Source organism: Euprymna scolopes, chromosome 17 (genome assembly GCF_053919585.1).
Source record: "Euprymna scolopes isolate OS-2025 chromosome 17, ASM5391958v1, whole genome shotgun sequence".
NCBI classification, from domain to species: domain Eukaryota; kingdom Metazoa; phylum Mollusca; class Cephalopoda; order Sepiida; family Sepiolidae; genus Euprymna; species Euprymna scolopes.
In genome coordinates this window covers 14,377,318-14,396,079 of record NC_136498.1, presented here as the reverse complement: position 1 = coordinate 14,396,079, position 18,762 = coordinate 14,377,318, and the positions used below count along the sequence as shown (strand labels likewise).

At 31.5% G+C, this 18,762-nt stretch overlaps 1 protein-coding gene across 2 annotated transcripts in view; it reads left to right on the top strand.

The window, feature by feature from the left end:
• Positions 1-12,099, top strand: part of LOC145296675 (RING finger and CHY zinc finger domain-containing protein 1-like) — a 64,359-nt gene extending 52,260 nt beyond the window's left edge. For both annotated transcript variants that reach the window (XM_080142622.1, XM_080142620.1), the window contains exons 6-8: positions 3,267-3,296; positions 4,792-4,936; positions 11,752-12,099. In XM_080142622.1, the coding sequence (XP_079998748.1) occupies positions 3,267-3,296; positions 4,792-4,936; positions 11,752-11,823 (247 nt within the window). In that variant the 3' untranslated portion in view covers positions 11,824-12,099. The remainder of the gene's footprint in view (positions 1-3,266; positions 3,297-4,791; positions 4,937-11,751) is intronic.
• Positions 12,100-18,762: the final 6,663 nt, after the last annotated feature.

The window sequence follows — 18,762 nt, the reverse complement described above, 5'->3', positions numbered from 1 at the left end:
TCTCTGCTCCTGCTACTATGACAATGACGTCATGTTTGATCTAGAAAACGTTCGCATTAGTTTCAACCACCTGCAAGTGTTTTTAAAGATTTAATTTTATCCGTTATTAAGTGTATCTCTTTGGCGTAGAGGTAACGTGTCGGGCATTTTTTTTTTTTCTGCCTTAGCCTCGATGTTTCGGGTTTGAGCCTGTCTTTATACCTAAACTTTTTTTCCTCTTTTACACTTTTTTTTTATGTTTGTTCGCTATTTTGCTTTGTATTGGTTTTTCCAATTTTTCTTCACATCGTGTTTTTTTTTTTTTTTATTTTGTATTTTTTTTGTTTTTTTTTTATAATATTAAAAAAGGGTCACCCTCTCCTACATACATACGCACCCCCCCAAACACCCAGGCAATGCCGGGTACCCCCCCCCCTAGTCCTGTATAAATATAAATCTTGCAATAGATTGTGTTGTATGTAGACAATTTTTTATATGCTATAAACCTAAGCACCCTATTTGAGGTACAATATCAAGCTGTTTGGTTTCCCGATCTAAAATGCACCAAACATTGTTTCGTTTTTCTTTGCCTTTTTTAAAAATCAATCTTTTGCGATCGCCGGAAACGTCTGAAAGCAATCAGCTTTGGTCAATGTAGAGTTTCTCCTTATATCAGACAATTGCTATTCAATTTGGACAATCTCCTTTTTATGGGGAGCTGGTTTTCCCCACAAAAAAAAAAAAATACTGCCCCACAGTCAAAGTTGACCTTATTAAGTACAGGCACCTGCCAAGTTTAAATTCTTAAATAAATTCAAACATGTTATCGTTACTATTTTGTGGTGGCACAGTGGTTAACATTGCACTTTTTTTTTTTTTTTTTTCCACTTTCATTTCCAACTTTGACTCAAGGGTTCGGGTTCAATCCTTCATACTTACCTACCAAAACTTTTTTTTTCTTTTATCCCCCCCCCCCTTCTGACACACCCACCCGGGTGTTTTGATTTACTTAACACCCCCACCCCCGTATTCTCTAAAGCCAAAAAAAAAAAAAACCATGAATAAATATTTGAAGATACAAAGAACTTGTAGCATAAATTTTTTTTTACCAAAATGACTAGATTCAGTATTAAATAACCTGAAAAGGGTTGATATGCCATAAAACCAACCAAACTAAACACCCTAAACAATAGAACATAAGTAACCAACAACTGTATCAAAAAGTACATTTTCAAACGAACATTTGCAATGATCTTAAATTTGAAGGAACACAAATTTCAGTTGTTGATTCCTTGGAGTTCTATTCAATAAGAAACTGATATTTCGATGCACGTATAAAATATTTAAAAATTGAAATCTAACCAAGCTCTGTAACTTCTGTGTGTACCATTTCTCATGCAGAAGAACTCTATTAATCTGGCCAAAATTGAATAATTGTGTAACTGAGTATGACGGCTGTATGCAAATGTGGAGCCATGTGCAAAGTGATGTCATTGTTAGGAAAAAGAAAAAGATTAAAAAAAAAGAGTGTGTGCACAAACTGATATTCGAGAGATTAGAGAGGAGTACGATCACATTTTATTCAGGAAAGTACCCAGAAATAAATGTTGTAAAAAAAATAAATAAATAAGGAGTCTAGTTATTACTTGTCTTATGTTCCTTATGATGTACTCTGCTATAATGTGTTGGGTCCCAACTGTCTACATGTTAACGCATGTGTAAATGTATGTAACGTTACAATGGTTGTTTCTTATAAAGGTCATATCATAAATCCGATCTCAAAGAACTTGAAGGATCAAGACTGATACCAGCAGCCTTCAGAACATTTTCAATGGAAAGCTTGCATGTTAACTGTTCTACACTTACTAACCTGCACATGAAATCTCCTTACAATCCCAAAGCGAAAAATTCACCCTGAATCATTGTTGATAGTCATCACCATCATGATCACGTTTATCATCTCTTTTTACATGTTGTTATGCATTGGATAGCTTTAATAAATCGACTTTCAGACTAATCTATCTCTGGCCAGGTCTTTATTTATCCCTCTTTCTCTCACGTCTATTTTTATCAATTCCTCCCATATTTCCTTGGCTTTCTCCTGTAAACTGAACCTGCTACCTTAACTGTTCTACATTTACTAAACCAAAGAACATCTTTTTCAATGTGACCATATAATTAAAGTCTTCTGTTCTTCACATATTTGCTTATACTATCTAGATTTAATCTTTTTCTAAGATCATCAGATCTAAGCCAATCGTTTACGACTATTTTGTGGCCTTAACGATTCACGTGTAATGCACGTCTTATTCCCATATTATTTCTCTCCCTACAATACATGTCTTCAACCCTAACCCTGACCATATTTTACTTCCATAACTTTTTAATAATATATAGATACCTTTTATTAGAATTCTTTCTCTGATTTTTTTTCAATGATACTCTAACATTAATCCTTTGGTAAAATCGATTTCTCACTACTATTATCAAAAGGCTGATATAGTTATTTCTCTTCTTCTATCTATATAAATAAAATGAACTCTTTTTTTCCTGTCTGAGTTTGACCTTAATAGGATTAAAAATCGAGACATTACATGCAAATCTATTACACACAAGCTGCAACACAATATCTAAATACAGCTAGGCATCATTCGCGGCACGATCACCGCGAATATCCGCTTGGAAGCTCCCCTTTAAATGGGGAGCTGGTTTCCACCCCCATCATCTTTGGGAAGCCAAAACTGACCCGCATTGAAACAAAGTAAACAAGCGCCAAAAGACTGCCCCGCAGTAATTAAAAACAAAAAATGACACGTCATCATAACGACCCTGCGATGACCTTAAGCAGCCAACTGTCAATCAAACCTCTGGGACTTTTTAACCCTTAATTTAACACACTTCTCAATACTAGGTGGTTGCCTATTCCCTTTCGTTTCCACCTTTGCATCAAGGCTTCAGGGTTCAATCCGATCTTCCTACTAAAACTTTAATTTTTTCTTTTAACGTTTTTTTTAACACACCTACAAACACACGGGCAACGCCGGGTACCCACCGCTAGTTGTTAATAAACCTTTCTGAGATTCTCAGTGACAACATTGGATGGAATCAGTTCAACCCATTCTGGGTGAATACTGTTTCAAGTACATGTATTGTTAAAAGAAAAAAACAATTTTTTTTATTCTTCAAACTAAAAAATATTTCTTTTAATACAATATTATTATTTTTGTTTATGTTAACTCACAAATACACAGCATTTAATTTTTTTTTTTTTCCCGCCCATTTTGCAGGGAATGTTTTGACAATCTTCTACATGCAGGGTAAGTTTTTATACATTTTACGGCGCTTCTACACTATCAGAACGAAATTTTGTAGTCGATAAATGTTGTTTTCAAATAAAAAACAACGGTTTATACTGATTTTTTTTTTTTTTTTTTTAATTTTGTCAATTCTAATAAATTACAATGTTAACTTCCAAATTATGCAATCCAAATTACCTGAATATAAAAAAACAATTTTAATAGTGTTAGCAGGTGAAAAATTGTGGCCATTTTGTTTTTAGAAAATCAATCGAAATAAAGTTACCTCCCTTTTGAACTATCCTGTGTCTTACATAAGCAAATATGATCGTTTCCTTAAAATTCTATTTTCTTTCATAAATAATTTTCTACCTTATCAATTTTCGTAATTTTTGGATATAATAATCTTAAAAATATGAGGAATATGTAAATACCATTGTTTTCATGTGAAATTGAGATTTATGATTTCCAAAATTTCATTCTGATAGTGTAGAAGCGCCCATTTTACTTTTTAAACTCTTTCACCTTTAAATTCTGGTACTACCAGGTCAGGCTGTTTAGCAATACTGACTTCTTAGTCTAAAATGCATAAAACAGTAATGTTTTTTTTTCTTTTCCTTTGCAAATCTCAATTATGCTCTGCAAAAACAATTTTTCTCTCTAAAACAACCAAACCAAACATAAATATTTGGATACATAAAGAATTCGAAGCTTAAACTTTTTAATCCAAAATTACTAGATTCGTCATTAAATAACCCCAAAACAAAAATAGTCAATCGCCTTTTAAATTTTTTTTTTTTATTTTAGTTGAATTAATGGTGACTTATTTCCCAACAATATAATAGTGTAAATAGATCCAACTGGATTAGAACTCCAGTCCACATATCAATTGAGGCTTGTTTTTAAAATATGTACATTATAATATAATTATCCTTAGATATGTTTCATCACTATACAACTCATCAGCATGGCTGAACCTAGTGAAATTCTAAATAAGGACTATAGAGTCTAGATCCTGAAGTTCTATTACTGAGCCAATCCTTGCTAATAATAAGTGTACCTTGTGTTTTGACATTTGTTTATATATGTTTGAAGCTTTAAAGGGGTTCTATCCCAATGTATATAAAGGATAACGCATAAAGATTCGAGTAGACTTCCATGGAAATTTTATAGATATGATGTAAATTTCTATCAAAATATATTTGAAGTTTTAAGGGAGTTATACCATCATAGTCTCCTTAGATTCAAAAACAATTCCATTGTCTTCCTCATTAAATTTTATATATAATTTTACTTTTAGATTTTATATCGATGCTTGAAGTATTTTTTTTTTTTTTTTTTTTTTTTTTTTTATAGGAGCATACAAACGTCGGACAGGCACTGATTTTTTTTTTATATATTATATTTTTGAATAATATTATTTATACTTTTTTTTTTTTTTTTATTGTACCTTTGATTCTAAACTTTCATAAATTTCTTATTTACCGTGAATTATTTATTTTTTATTTTTCTTCAGGCATTATGCTTGTCCGATTTGTGGCAAATCTATGGTGAATATGAACAACATTTGGAAGATGAGAGACGAGGAAGTTTTGCAGACAGAAATGCCGGATGAATACAAAAATGTTACGACAAAGATTTTATGTCGAGATTGTCACAAAGTAAGGTTTCTTCTCTCCTTTATAAAGATTAAATGCTTTCAAATATTACAAGTCTATCATTAATTTTTCATTTTAGTTTTTGCCAGTTGAGCCAATGGGCAGTCTATGACTTTTGTAGGTAAGCCCCAAGGATTTGTAAGTTTTTGTACCTACCTTAGGTGTGTGTCAGTGCCTCGGACCCACATTTTAAATTAATCTTGTTAAGACTTAGCTTATGTCCTTTGGTTTTGGGCACCCCCTCCCCCTTTCTTTTCCTAGGATTCTCATGGATGGTTCTGCTCTTGAAGAAATTGCCACTAAAATTTCTTGGTCTTTCTCATCAAATCTTTTTTAAGGGTTAAGGATTAGATTTGTTGTCTTTTCTGCTTCTAGTAAACTTGATTCTCTTGCTGCAAACACTTTCTTATGCTTGAGGCAATTTTCTATCTCTACAAATCTATCAGACCATGTATGGAATGCCGTTATCATATTTGAGCTGATGAGTCTCTTGTTGTTGGGTTTTTGATAAGGTCCAGAAATGTATCTGTAATTGCATTGTTCACACTCTATATTCTCTCTCTCTCTCTCTCTCTCTCTCTCTCTCTCTGATATGATGTCTCGGTATTTTCTATAAATACTATTATGGTATGCTTCCTTTGTTACAGCTCGTTTGACTTGTTGGTCTCGTAGTCTTCATCAATTGTCTGTTTTGATACCTGATTGTAATACTAGCTTCCTATTTCTGTAGCCTCTTTTCAAGAACTGCAGACATCTTGCTGGTAATTGCTTTGGTCCTACCTACACTCGTGAACAAAAAAAATGGGCCACACAAACTTTATACATTTTATTTCACTAAAAGCTATATTGAACAAAGAACAGTTGAACAAGGAAACTTAAACGAGACTAATAGCACAGAACAAGACATTTACTTTAATAAATACTTAGTATAGAATTGCATTTCCTTTTGATTTCTTTAAAAGATTAATCCTTTTAGATATGTTTGAAACCAAAGTGGAACACTGCGGAGAGAAGATGCTATTCCATTTGCTTTGCACAGCTTCCCACAGTTTGTCATTATTCGATAAAGTTCTTCCAGCCAATGCGCGATATATTATAGACCAAATATTCTCGATTGGTTTTAAATTGGGGCTTTTACCTGGCCAAAATATCACATTAATTGAATTATGAGAAAACCATTTTCTTGTGACTTTAGCAGTGTGTGCAGGGGCATTATCACGTTGAAAAATAATGTTCTGGGATATTCCCAGCTTCTGGATACTTGGTAACAGTCCTGTTTCTAATATTCGAATGTATTCCTTTGCATTGATTGACTTCTCACATCTAATAAGTTCCCCAACTCCTGCTGCAGTAAAAGTTCCCCATACCATTACCCCTCCATTCCCGTATTTAACTGTCGTTTTTATTCAACTTGGCGAAAATCTTTCTCCAGTTCTTCAATTGCCCCCTTCAGGAGCATCACTAACAAGACAAAATCTTGATTGATCTAACCAGAAAACATTCCTGAACCAGTCTGTATCTTTCTTGCCATAATACGAGAAAAATCTCTTTCTATCATCGATGTTCTTCTTAGATAAAAATGGCTTCTTTGCACACCTTTTAGAAGAAAATCCCATTTCTTTCATTCGTCTAGATATTGTATATCTAGAAAGAGAATTTCCAGCCAGTTTTGAATTCTTTGCTATGGTCAACATAAATTTTCTTTCAATCCTTCAAAACGTTTAATTAAAGCCTGTGATCATCCTTCAAAGTAAATGCTCTAGGGCGACCAGATCAAGATTTCCCTTTTACCAAGCGTTCGACTTTGAACCTTCAACCAATTTACTTCACTACAGAAAGAGATGTTTTCACATTTTCTTTTCTTAAAATATCAAAAATCTGCTTGTAAATCATTTTGGACTGCCTTAATCCTGCAATTCGGTTAATTATATCCTCGCCAAGATATGGTCTTACCATTTTTAGGATTAATTTTTTCACTCATTATTATATGCTATAATAATAACGATCTGCAAAATAGAAATTTTCAGTTAAAATTAACAAAAATTCATGGAAAAATATTGAAAAATCGATTTCTTCTTTTTTTCGCTCTTGGCCCATTTTTTTTGTTCATGAGTGTATAGCCTTGATCTTTTCAAGATTAAGCCCAATAGGCATCTCTTATCTTTTCTATAATCATTTATTCGTACTTCACTTTTTGTCTAGAGTGATGTTCATTAAAACTAATATAACAAACAGCTTTAGTCATTAGTTTTGGTACAATCACTTTAGCATATTAATTTTTATTAGATTACTGAAGTTAAGCGGTATTGAACCTGGTTTTTACTTGAATGGGTGACTGTTTAAGAATACTAGATGCTGTAAGCAAACACTAATATGAATGGATACCAACCTTGCTGGGAATGTATAACCAACAGTGAGTAGTTCAGGCCATTTGTCGCATTTCTCTTTTCATTTAATGTCACCTTTCTCTTGTGCAGGTGTCAGATGTTTTTATCTTTCACAAGTTTTCCAGTCTAAGTGTATTATTAAAAGCAAAAATAAAACCTGCATTACTTATTACATAAATGTACAACAGCCGAGTGTTGAACGCTGGGAATGTCTGATTTTCTAAGTTCATTGTCGTGGTAGGAGTTGAGTGCGGCTCACTTTTTCTGTTGATACGAGATTCGACACGTTCGGTCTCTCATCCAGAAACTTCTCTACTGCTTTACGTGATGTCGGTCATCTTGCGACCGGCGGTCTGTCAGCTCAAATCCAAATAATTCAAATAGTAAAGGAATTATTTTCACTTAAAAAATGTAATTTTTAATGATTTTTACCAATAAAAACAATCTATGTATTTATCATGTATGCAAGTACTAAATAGCCTATTTTTCTCCAGAAAATCTCTTTATTCTAGCTATAAATAAGAAGTTAGGTAAAGATGTGTAATTGATACACAGGTATTGTACCAACACCAGTCATGGGGCAGTAATAAATTTAGATTTTTGTTTTTCTGCTTTTTTTTTTTTTTGTATTTCATTAATTGAATAAAAGACAACACCTTCATGAATAAGGCAGTAGTTTTGTCAATACCAGAATTCCTATCTCGCATGAGTTTAACATTTCCAGTTTTTTTTAACCGTTTTATAAATTTAAAGAAATTAACATGTAAAACAAAAAGTTTTCTTTCTTTTTTTTTTCTTTTTTTTTTTTTTTTTCCCAAATTCATTCATAATCTTAATCAAATGATTCCATTGTTGGCATTGATTTCCCCAATATCTTTCTAGTAAGAATTCTTGGTGCTTGTTGAGGTAGCTGATAAATCAAGTTGTTTTTTTTTGTTTTTTGTTTTTTTTTAAATATTTCATTTTAAGCAAAAACAATATTGTGTACTTAATTGTCCTGTCAAAAATAGTAACATATCCAAAAATTACTAAAATTCGAGTAGAACAACTGCTATTATGTTTTTAGTAAGTCTATTGCTATAGATTAAATTGTTAGTTGCCATTAAAATGTAATGTAAAATATGTATTCAGAGTTTTGTCCCCTGTATGTGAACTCTTCACCATCTACATTAAAGCATCTAAGAAAATGCAATTTTGCCCTATTTTCCATAAAAATTACTTTTAACTATAAATAACTTTCTACTCTAATGTTAGTAAATTTTGGATATTACTATTTTCGACTTGACAATAAAGTACGAATATTGTTTCTGCTTAAAACAAAATATTTTTTTTTTTAAATCAGTCTGTCAACTCTATCTTAACAAGCGCCAAATTCTTTTCTAAAAAGAAATTTGATACTTACAGGAGGGACCACATGAAGGTTGCCAACATCTTAAATGTTTTGTGGAATGAACTCCATTCAAACTTAGCATATCCAGGTCGTCAGTCCATGTTGACTGCTTAGTCATCATCACGTCTCTTTAACTAAATGATGCTGTAGAAGCAATGTAAAGATAGCAAGTGTATCAACACCATTTGAGGGGCAAGTATAAATTAGTTTGGATCTTGTACAGAATCCACCCTACATTATAAAAATAAAGCTGATGTACATACTTGTGACCAATGGGAAATATCATATTCCAAAAATTATGTAAATTGATCAAGTAGTTTTATTTTTATAATGAAAATCATTTTTATACGATTAAAGGGTGGAACAATAAGTGTCACCCTAAATAAAACAACATATAAGCTTTTTTTTTCTTTTTTTTTTCTTTTTTTTTCTTTTTTTTTCTTTTTTTTTCTTTTCTTTTTTTTTTCTTTTCTTTTTTCTTTTTTTTTAATGTAGCGTGGATTTTAAAAAAATCAATTAAGGTAACTTGATTATGTAGTAGAGTAGCCACTTTCAGCCTCAATCACCACCTCGATATGGGTCGGGAACTGGGAGTGATCACCACGTTCTTTAGCACATCCAAGTACACTTTGGTGTTGATTTTCAAGCCAACTTCGAAGATGTGAGGTGGCATGATGTGGCCCTCATTTGAAACCATACCAAAGGCCATAACCATGGCCGGTAACTTTGTTTTTACCATCCTGGGCACATTCCTGTTATTCGTAGCAATCCAATGATGCATTTTGAGGGTGCTGGCAATGGTCCTGTTGTCATAATATTTCTGATCTCCTTCATTGAACATTGTGTCACTTTCAGGCATCATAGATTCCTATCGCTCTTGGGATTTGTACACAACTGGTCAATTAGTAAATGGTCTGCAACAAAAAAAAAAAAAAAGAAAAGAAAACTGGTTTTCATCAAACGGAAATGGAATCGTCTTTTCTAGGGCAACAATTTTATCGTTCACCCTGTAATGGGAATTCATGCATTATAACGTAAATCTAATATAATTATATTATCAAATAATATTCTTAACAAAGCAAAACTTATCAAGATAAGAAAAGCTCAACACTATTAAGAGGGGTAAACAAATATATTAAATGAAAGATTAGGAATAAGTTATATAATTTTTGGATCCTATTTTCTTCACTTCCAGATCATTTTATAAATGTATTTCTGAATCCCTTATTTACTTTTTCTATCTCCTTTCTCCGCTTTCTCATCTATCTTTTTATTTTATTTTCTCTTCTTTAATGATCCCCATTATTTCATAGTGGTCCATAATTTTTTTTTTTTTTTTTACTATTACCTACATATATATTTTTTTTACTATTACCTACATATATATTACCCTTCCAATTTATTCTTCTACTAGCGGGGGTACCCGGCGTTGCCCGAGTGTTTGTTTCCGGGACGGGGGGGGGGGTTAAAAAATGTTATGGTAGGTAAGTAGGAAGGATCAAACCCGTATTCATGAGTAAAAGTAGGAAAATAAAGTGTGGAAAAAAAAAAAAAAAAAAAAAAAAAAACATCTGCAACGTTAACAGTTCGGCCACCAAGAAAAGTCCATTCCAGTTGTTTAGGGGAAAAAAAAAAAAAAAAAAAAAAAACGACTACGGTAGGTCGGCGCAAACGTGAAAATATAATGTGAATTGTCCAGCACGCTAACCATTACGCCACAGAGCACTGCAGCTTAGTTTAGTGATTTTAAATAACTTCACATGAAAGAACTACGAAGCCAAACCGATGTTCTCTTCTCAACTGTTCCTTGTGAACGATCCCCAAACAGTGTTAAGTGGTGGCAGGGGGTGGAGGAATTTATTAGAGAGAAAATATTTTACCACTTCCATTGATCTTAACCGATTTTGGCCGTGACTTCTCAGCAGAAAAAGTATAGAAATCTAAGATTATCGAGGAATTTGAGAAATAATAAGCCTATAACACACCTCAGATATTGTTCTGCCGTTTGTGCATATTATATTTGCATGAAATATCTTGATTTTTAATCCTATTAATGTCAAAATCAAACGGGGGGAAAAAATGAGTTCATTTTATTTATATAGAGATATTGTACCTACTTTTAATATTTCTTAATTATTTTTTTACCATATTACCCTATTCCTTCATACTCATTTCATATCTAAATATCATTAAGCCAATTTTTATCTATATTTGCATTTTGTATAATTCTGGCCCTTCTCTTCTGATGAGAAGCATTTGTCTTCAAAATGCCATGGTTTAAAGAGATTTTTTTTTTTCTTAATTTTCCCTTTTTACTTTTCTTTAGTGTTCTGATGATATGATAAAGTTATAACTTTAATTAATCTTTCATTTAATCTACAATATAAATCTCACTTGTCTGTTTAAATGTATGTAAGTATGTCTGCCTAAAACTTTTGATAGAGGCGACAGATTTTCACGAGATTGTTATTTTGAAGCTCGGCCCTTCGGACGACAAATATAAAAAAAATGGCTAAAACATTAATTCCTTCACCCTTAACTGGGCACTTTTCTACAAGAAGGGGTTGCATTTTTCATAGATATTTTAGAAAATCATCCCCTCTTTTCGATTGCTTAGCCTTAATTTAAACCTTCGCAACTTTCGGTTTGGTGATGGACGCAATGGCAAAAATGTCACTTTTTTCTTTTTTTTTTTTTTTTTTTTTTTTTTTTTTTTTCTTTCTTCGCGGTATGGGTTCAAGCCTGCCTGTCTACACCCAGGGTAGTATAACATAAATATCACAACTTTTCATTAAGTTCCCCCCCCCCCCGACTCCACCCCGCCTTAGATTTCAAAATGATGAAAAAAAGACAAATGCTCTTTTATTATTCATAAAATTTGATTTTTCTTACTTAAAAATTAAACTTGAACAATTTGATTTTTGGAATGTGTTGTCATAAGTACATCTGGACATGAACCCTAGTTTTATTTATTTTTATTTTCACCGTTTTCTTTTATACTCCATTAATTGTATTTTTTTTTTTTTTTTTCTTTTTCTTAGGAGAATGTGGTGCCGCTGCATTTTCTTGGAATGAAATGTCCTGAGTGCGGTTCCTACAACACGTGTCGGTAACACAGGCCAAAGACCTACCCGTACTGATTAACATTGTACAGACACAAGCTCTACACATCCATACACGCTCATATGTATGGATGAATATGATATACTTTTAAATAATGAATCTACAGCGTACAACTTTTGATACAGTCATTTATTGTTCTGCCTATATAGCATTGCCTTTCCGCAGTAAGACATCCCCACTTTGAAGTAGAATTTGTGAGAAATGCAGTCATCTTAATAAACACAGTGAATTCCACCCTGCAAATGTTCATCCCGCACCTATCAACATTCATGCATTTAGTTTTTCTGTTTTATTGACTCTCACTTTATTTGTAGCTTTCATTTTTACATGTATGTAATATATATATATATATATATATATATGGAGAGATGAAAAAGGAACAAGCCAAATTTCATCTTTCCATCATATCGGAATATTATTTTCATTATATATATCATATTTTAACATAAATTTATTTATACAGACATTATTGGCGACATGTGTGTTTCAGCTGTGATTTCTTTCGAAATCTATCTTTATCTGGTCACTAGTGTCAGTTGGTTGCAAATGAAAATGTGCAGTTCTTTTTCCAGACTTTTGTTAGGGGAATTATGAGGAGAGAATGGTAGAAATACTATACTATTATTTTGGCAAAGTATACGATTACTTTTTCATGGTGATTAATAAATATAATTTTATCTTCTAGAAAGTTTGTACTTTTGCAGTTGAGGCTAGTGGCCTGATGACACTTTGTAGCCAATGTTTGTATAAATACGGAAAATTATACAATACAGTTCTACTCATTATTGAGCACTATTTTCTAAACACTGAAATTATGTGTAAGAGAGATATGGTACAAAGATTTGCTGTAAAGTTTGGGAGATGAGCTATCTGTACGACTTCAGCTTTCTCTGGATGTATGGCTTGGAAGTAGTTTAAGATAACTCCTTTAAGCATTTCCTCTCTTGAGGTACAGGTTCGAATCCTGTATAAGTTTCATTTTTCACTTTATGGCATTCTTTGTTTATTTCCAGCCCTGCAGACAAAATCACTTGTTTAGTGCTATTACACATGCAAAGAGCATCAACACAAAAAGAACCGCTTTATACATAACTTACTATGTACTATCGGAAATAAGTTTCCAATATCATTGTGTGTGTGAGTGCGTGATAATATAAAATATTTCTTGGTGCTTGTTCAGAATTTCCCCATGAAATATAATAATAAAGATTTGTATGATGTATGTATGTCGGTAGAAAGAAAATATTGTATTGCAGTAAAAATAATAAATTAATGAAGTAATTTTTAAATAAAAAAAAAAAAAAAATTAAAAAAATCAAATTTTGTGGCTAAACAAATAGTGCTATTTTAAAACCAGACTGAAAAAACAAGGGAAAGAATTCAAATTTGTGATATTTTAGAAAGCCTTTCTTAACATGAAAAGGGATGGGCATTAGAAAAACTCGAATTCGCTTAAAAATTTTCTTTATAAAAATAAAACTACTTGATCAATTTACGTGATTTTTACTGTACAATATTTTCTTTGGTCTGTACATACATCATAAAGATTTTTTTTTTTTTTTTTTTTTTTTTTTTTTTTTTCATAGCAACGAAATTCTCGACAAGCTTTCTTTTTTTTTTTTTTTTTTTTTTTTTTTTTTTTTTTTTTTTTTTTTTTTTTTTTTAATAGATCAGATTGATTTTTATGAGAATCAAATTCCAAAGCAAAAGGAAGCTCAATATTTAAATTTTTTAAATAGTTAAAATTTGGAATAGATTTACTATAAAATAAAAATGACAGATCAGTTATATCCTATTTTGATTTAATGTTTATTTTGGTTCAAAGAAACAACAAAATATGGTGAGGATTTTTGAGTAACTACTTGAATTTGTCAAAATGAGTGCAAGCCTTTTTTTTTTTTTTTTTTTTTTCTCTCTCTCTCTCTCTCTCTCTCTCAGATATTGACATTAAATCACAGTATCATATAAGTCTGATTAGTCATTTTTATATATATATATATATATATATATATATATCTGGACACTTTTGCTGTATCACAGCTCCTCAGCACGGCTAGACCAGCAATTGCCTTAAGCTTGGATTAAAATTAGATTGCCTAGACAAGTCGGCAGTTCTAACCTCGAATGTTGACTGCTGCTATGGTAAGTAGATGAGCTGCATTTGTTTACGCAAAGAGCATTGCATTATAAGCTAGTAAGATTTTTACTCACAAATATGCTCAACCTAAGAAAGGGATCCAGACACTGTTTTGTTGTATCACAACTTTTCAGTGTAGCTGAACCAACTGCCCCAAGCTGGTATAAAAAAACTATTGCCTAGACGACAGTCAGCGCTTCTAATTCTTTATATATATGAGATGGAAAAGTTAACAGATAAAATTAGTAGACTAATATTTATTTTCAGTAGATATTCTCCCGTGATATTTCTGTCAATAAAAAGGAAACATTATTTGTCTCCTCATGTCCCAGATGTAATTTTATTTTATATTTTATGGTTTGTCTGCTTCTACATTTCAACAGATTGTCAGATTTTATCTCTTATATAGACACACACACACACACATTTTTTCCCCCTTTTACATACACATATGGACTGGTTTGATGATGTATTTAATAGGTTTTTCTCATATAAATATGACAATTTGAGAAAATCATTTGCACTCGTTATCTCCTGATTCATACTTTATTGATTCAATCTTTTTATACAAATTAATCTTGTTTTTGAAAACCTATTTGTCACATATTAGTCCCTTTTTCTTAAAAATATCTTTTAAAAGCAACTTTTCCTTTTCGCTCTTTTTAGATTTCTTGTCGGGTTATATTTGCAAATACAAACCTTTTTCTCAATAGAACTTTCAAATTAGTCTATCAATTTTGTTTTCTTTTTAATCAATATATATTTTTTTAATTTATTTTAATTTATAAATAAAGTATTCGTGTCAATATGTCTGGTTAGTATATACACTGCCAGATACCTTGATCCGTCGTGATATAAACAAAATTAACTGATGTGTGATGAAATCTTTTGAAAGAAAAAGCGTAGAACTTATTTTACAAGTAAACAACACTCTTTTGTGTATTTGAAATATTCTTTCAGATTTTCTTGACCGTCATAAAACGACCTCCCCTGCCCCCTTCCTCTATTACTAATTACTTTTATTAACAATACCTGTATTAAAGAAACAAAATTTTTTTTTTTTTTTTTTTTTTTTTTTTCTTTTTTTAAAGAACCTCTGTTCAAATAGGATGTTTATTTTCTTTAATTTTTAAAAACATATAACGGTGAAAAGTCAGTCCGGAATTGTAAATTTTTTTAGTTGAGTTTTATTTCTTGAAACTAAATAGGCAGTTTGTAAATTTTTTTATGTAGAAATTGCTTTCTGTAAAAAAAAAAAAAAAAAATTTTTTTAAATAAACACCTGAACCTTTTTTAAACATAATGGCCAGGATAAAATTCATAGATGATTTATGCTTGTGCATTATTGGTACAAAAACCAAATAATGCAAGCACTTCACCACTACTTCATATCAGATAGTAGTATAAGTAGCAATCTAAGATTATTTTGAAAGAAAGATCTATTTGATTCAAAGAGATTGAGTTTTTGTTTGTTATTTTTACATAATGGTCAGAGTAATTTAAGTAAAATATAGATAATGATGTATGCAAGTGTGTTACTCCATACAAAAAATACTTGGGCAGTAGCAGGAGGAACAATCTTCACAATATGAGTGAAATGTAAGATTCTGTTGAAAGGTTATTTCTGATTCGAAAGGATTGTTACTTGGATAAGAGTTCTGTTAGAATCGGGTTTTTCCAATTGCTAACCACCTCAGAAACTATTAGTACTTTCCTTCCAATAACTATTTCAATGACAGAAAAAAATTATAACGGAAATATAGCCAATATTTAATCGTAGGCAAATATTTATTTTTTATTTTTTTTTTTTCCTCATTTGATATAACAAAGTACCTGTTTTCTCTTTTTGTGTGCCCCAACATAGGCAGTTTTTTTTTTATGGTTCTTACTCTAGTGAAATTCAAATACTATCTAATTCCAAATATGCCAATTCTACTGAGAGCAACTGAAGTTTGGTTATAATGTGTGTATGTGTGCGTTATTCAAGCTGTTTAGCCATGTTTCAATGCCATTGTGTGGCTAGACCAGCAAGTACTTCAAGCTGAGATTAAAATTCTACCATTTGGACAAAAGGTGAACTTTTTAACCATTATCTATATATGCTGTTAATGAAAATTTAATGTTTGCTGCAGAAACTTTAGAATGGTTTATTGGTTTTTCACAGTATATCCTTGTTAGGTCAAGGCCATTTAATGCTATGAAAGGTTATCATCAATTGCTATATATATATGTTATTTGCAGTAGTATGCATTTTTTACATGCATATAGTGGTAATAATATTTGGGAAGTAAAGATTTTTCAAATTTTCTGGAGTCATGTGACTTTCAGAAAATTTTATGTTGATGATCCATCATATTGTCTATTTGGTAGTATTTTTGTCTGGTTTGTGGGAGACTACTATTGTCTTTAAAGATTTCTAGAATGGAGCAAATGTTAGAAATGAGCTGTCTTTCAAATTTTCTAAATTGCCAGATATTTTAATCAAAGATTGAATTAAATTTGAATGGCCGATTTTCGTTAAGAGATTGTAGGAATCATAAAACGGGGTGGGGGGGTAAATATATTTAGGATAATTTTCTTTCTTTCTCTACTACCTGTGAGTGTATCCTGAAAGAGAAGCAGAGTGAATAGTACCTCCTACTATCTCTTTCTATCAGTATATAATAATGAATTTTGATCCGGATTAAATATTTTCCCAAAATTTTATTTTCATTAGAATTGGAGTTGATTTAAGTTAAAAATTCAATAAAAAAAAAAACTTGTTCTATAAATAAAAACTTGAATCTGATTTTAAAATTAATACATGACAATTCTTATACCGTCATATTTTTATATTACAATCAATCCAGTACATTTAAATAATTGAAGCCATTTTTACTGCAGTGAGAAAATTTTTCAAGAAATAATGTCTGCAAAAATAGGTTTTTAATTGTTTTGCCAAAACCTATTATTTCAGATTTTATGTTCAGTATTCAATGAATTTTATATTTAGAATTCACTGAATTTTATAATTAGAATTCAATGAATTCCTCCCAAAATGATATTATTCCAAACTAAAAGAATCTCTTGCAATACTTACCATTTCATAGTTTGCACGCACGTACACACATAATGTACATTTGTGTGTATATCTCAAACTGTTATTTTAAATGTATATAACTATTTGTGCATGTTGTCAATTTTTTTTTTTATGTTACTGAATTTGGAGCTAGCATGCATATTTGTAAGAAATATAATTATCTTTTTTTTTTTTTTTTTCTTTTTTTTTTTACTGTGTGATAACTGAATTCTAGCATCCAAAACAGAACTGGTCTCTGTAATTATAACAGCCACAATAAATTCAATTGTTAATTTTCTTTTCTTCTCAGTTTTTGATATGGCTGCCGTCATTGACATTGGAGCATGCTGGTGTTAGTCATGCCTCAATTGACCTGCACTTTAACATGTGCATTATAGTTTTTTTAAAAGGCACAGTAGAATGGTCAGAAACGGGACTGGGATTTCATGGAACAATTCCGTTCCTAAATTCTAGGTTGTGGGTAGGGGGGGGGGGTCACCATACTGATCCTTCTTGATCTAGAAGACAGGAAATTATGATTTCCACTGAGGTTGGGGGCATATTTTCAGTTGTATTTGTTTGTATACAACCTAGCTTCCACATTGCTTGACCAATTGTCTCCAAACTTAGTTAAAATATTGGTCATGGTCTAATTTAGAAATGATTTAATTTCAGAATATCTAGGTCATTGGAAAGTTTAAGTTACACTTTTGATAATTTTGCTTCTGTTCATCATAGACCAGTTTTTTTGTTTGTTTTTTTTTTTTTTGTTTTTTTTCATACCATATTTGATGTATGGATCTCATGCTCTTTGATAACCATAAATACAAAATTTCAACCTGATCTTTTCTCAACTGGCTATAACATGGTCATTTTCAAGTCCAATGTTAACAAATTCTTGTTGAGCCATTTATCCTAAATAATAAAATTTTGACCATTTTACGTATTGTTTTCGATCCTTTCAAGGTATTCATCGTCTACTGACAATCTCATTGACCCTTATCCTCGAGTGGCCTTTGAACCTTGATAAGTAATGACACATAAAATGGAGGATACATGGCGTACAGTTAGAACAGTCGTCGAGTCATTACTGCCCTTTCCATACTCACTTACACTAATATCCTTGGAAATTTCTGACTATCTTTCTCCATTTTGCAATTATGGGCAAAATAAATTAATAAGCTAGCCTCTCCGGCTTCAGAACAAAATGAGATCTTGCATGTGTATGGACATCACTCGACTGATAGAATAGATGCAGGAACTACATGCAACACCTCTTCGTTCTGTGGAGTTATTTTGCTAATTGACACTCCTTTGCCATTTTTAACAGAAGTCCATCATCATAGATGCCATTGCTGGTTGGTTCTGATTTTGCGACAGCTGTGAGTATTAGATGCTATTATTATTGTCGTCCAAAGTTATTTTTTGTTTGGTTTTTATTTGTATTTTCCTGTTATTGTGGCCTGACTAGCAGGGCAGAGTGAGGATAGGACGGGGTAGGATGATTTGGTTTCCTGTGTATAAATTTTTTTTTTTTTTAAATTATTTAAAAAAAAAAAAAAAACTTATTGGACCATTTTTGACTGCCAGCATTATGTTTTGATTTTAATTTTTTTATTTTTTTTATTTGTTTTTGTTAAAACTTGTCATGGCATCTTCCATATGATACAACATTAACCGCCCTCTTCCCGGCAGGGTTTAGCAGTTGTGCTTGGCTGACTTCACAGACCCCGA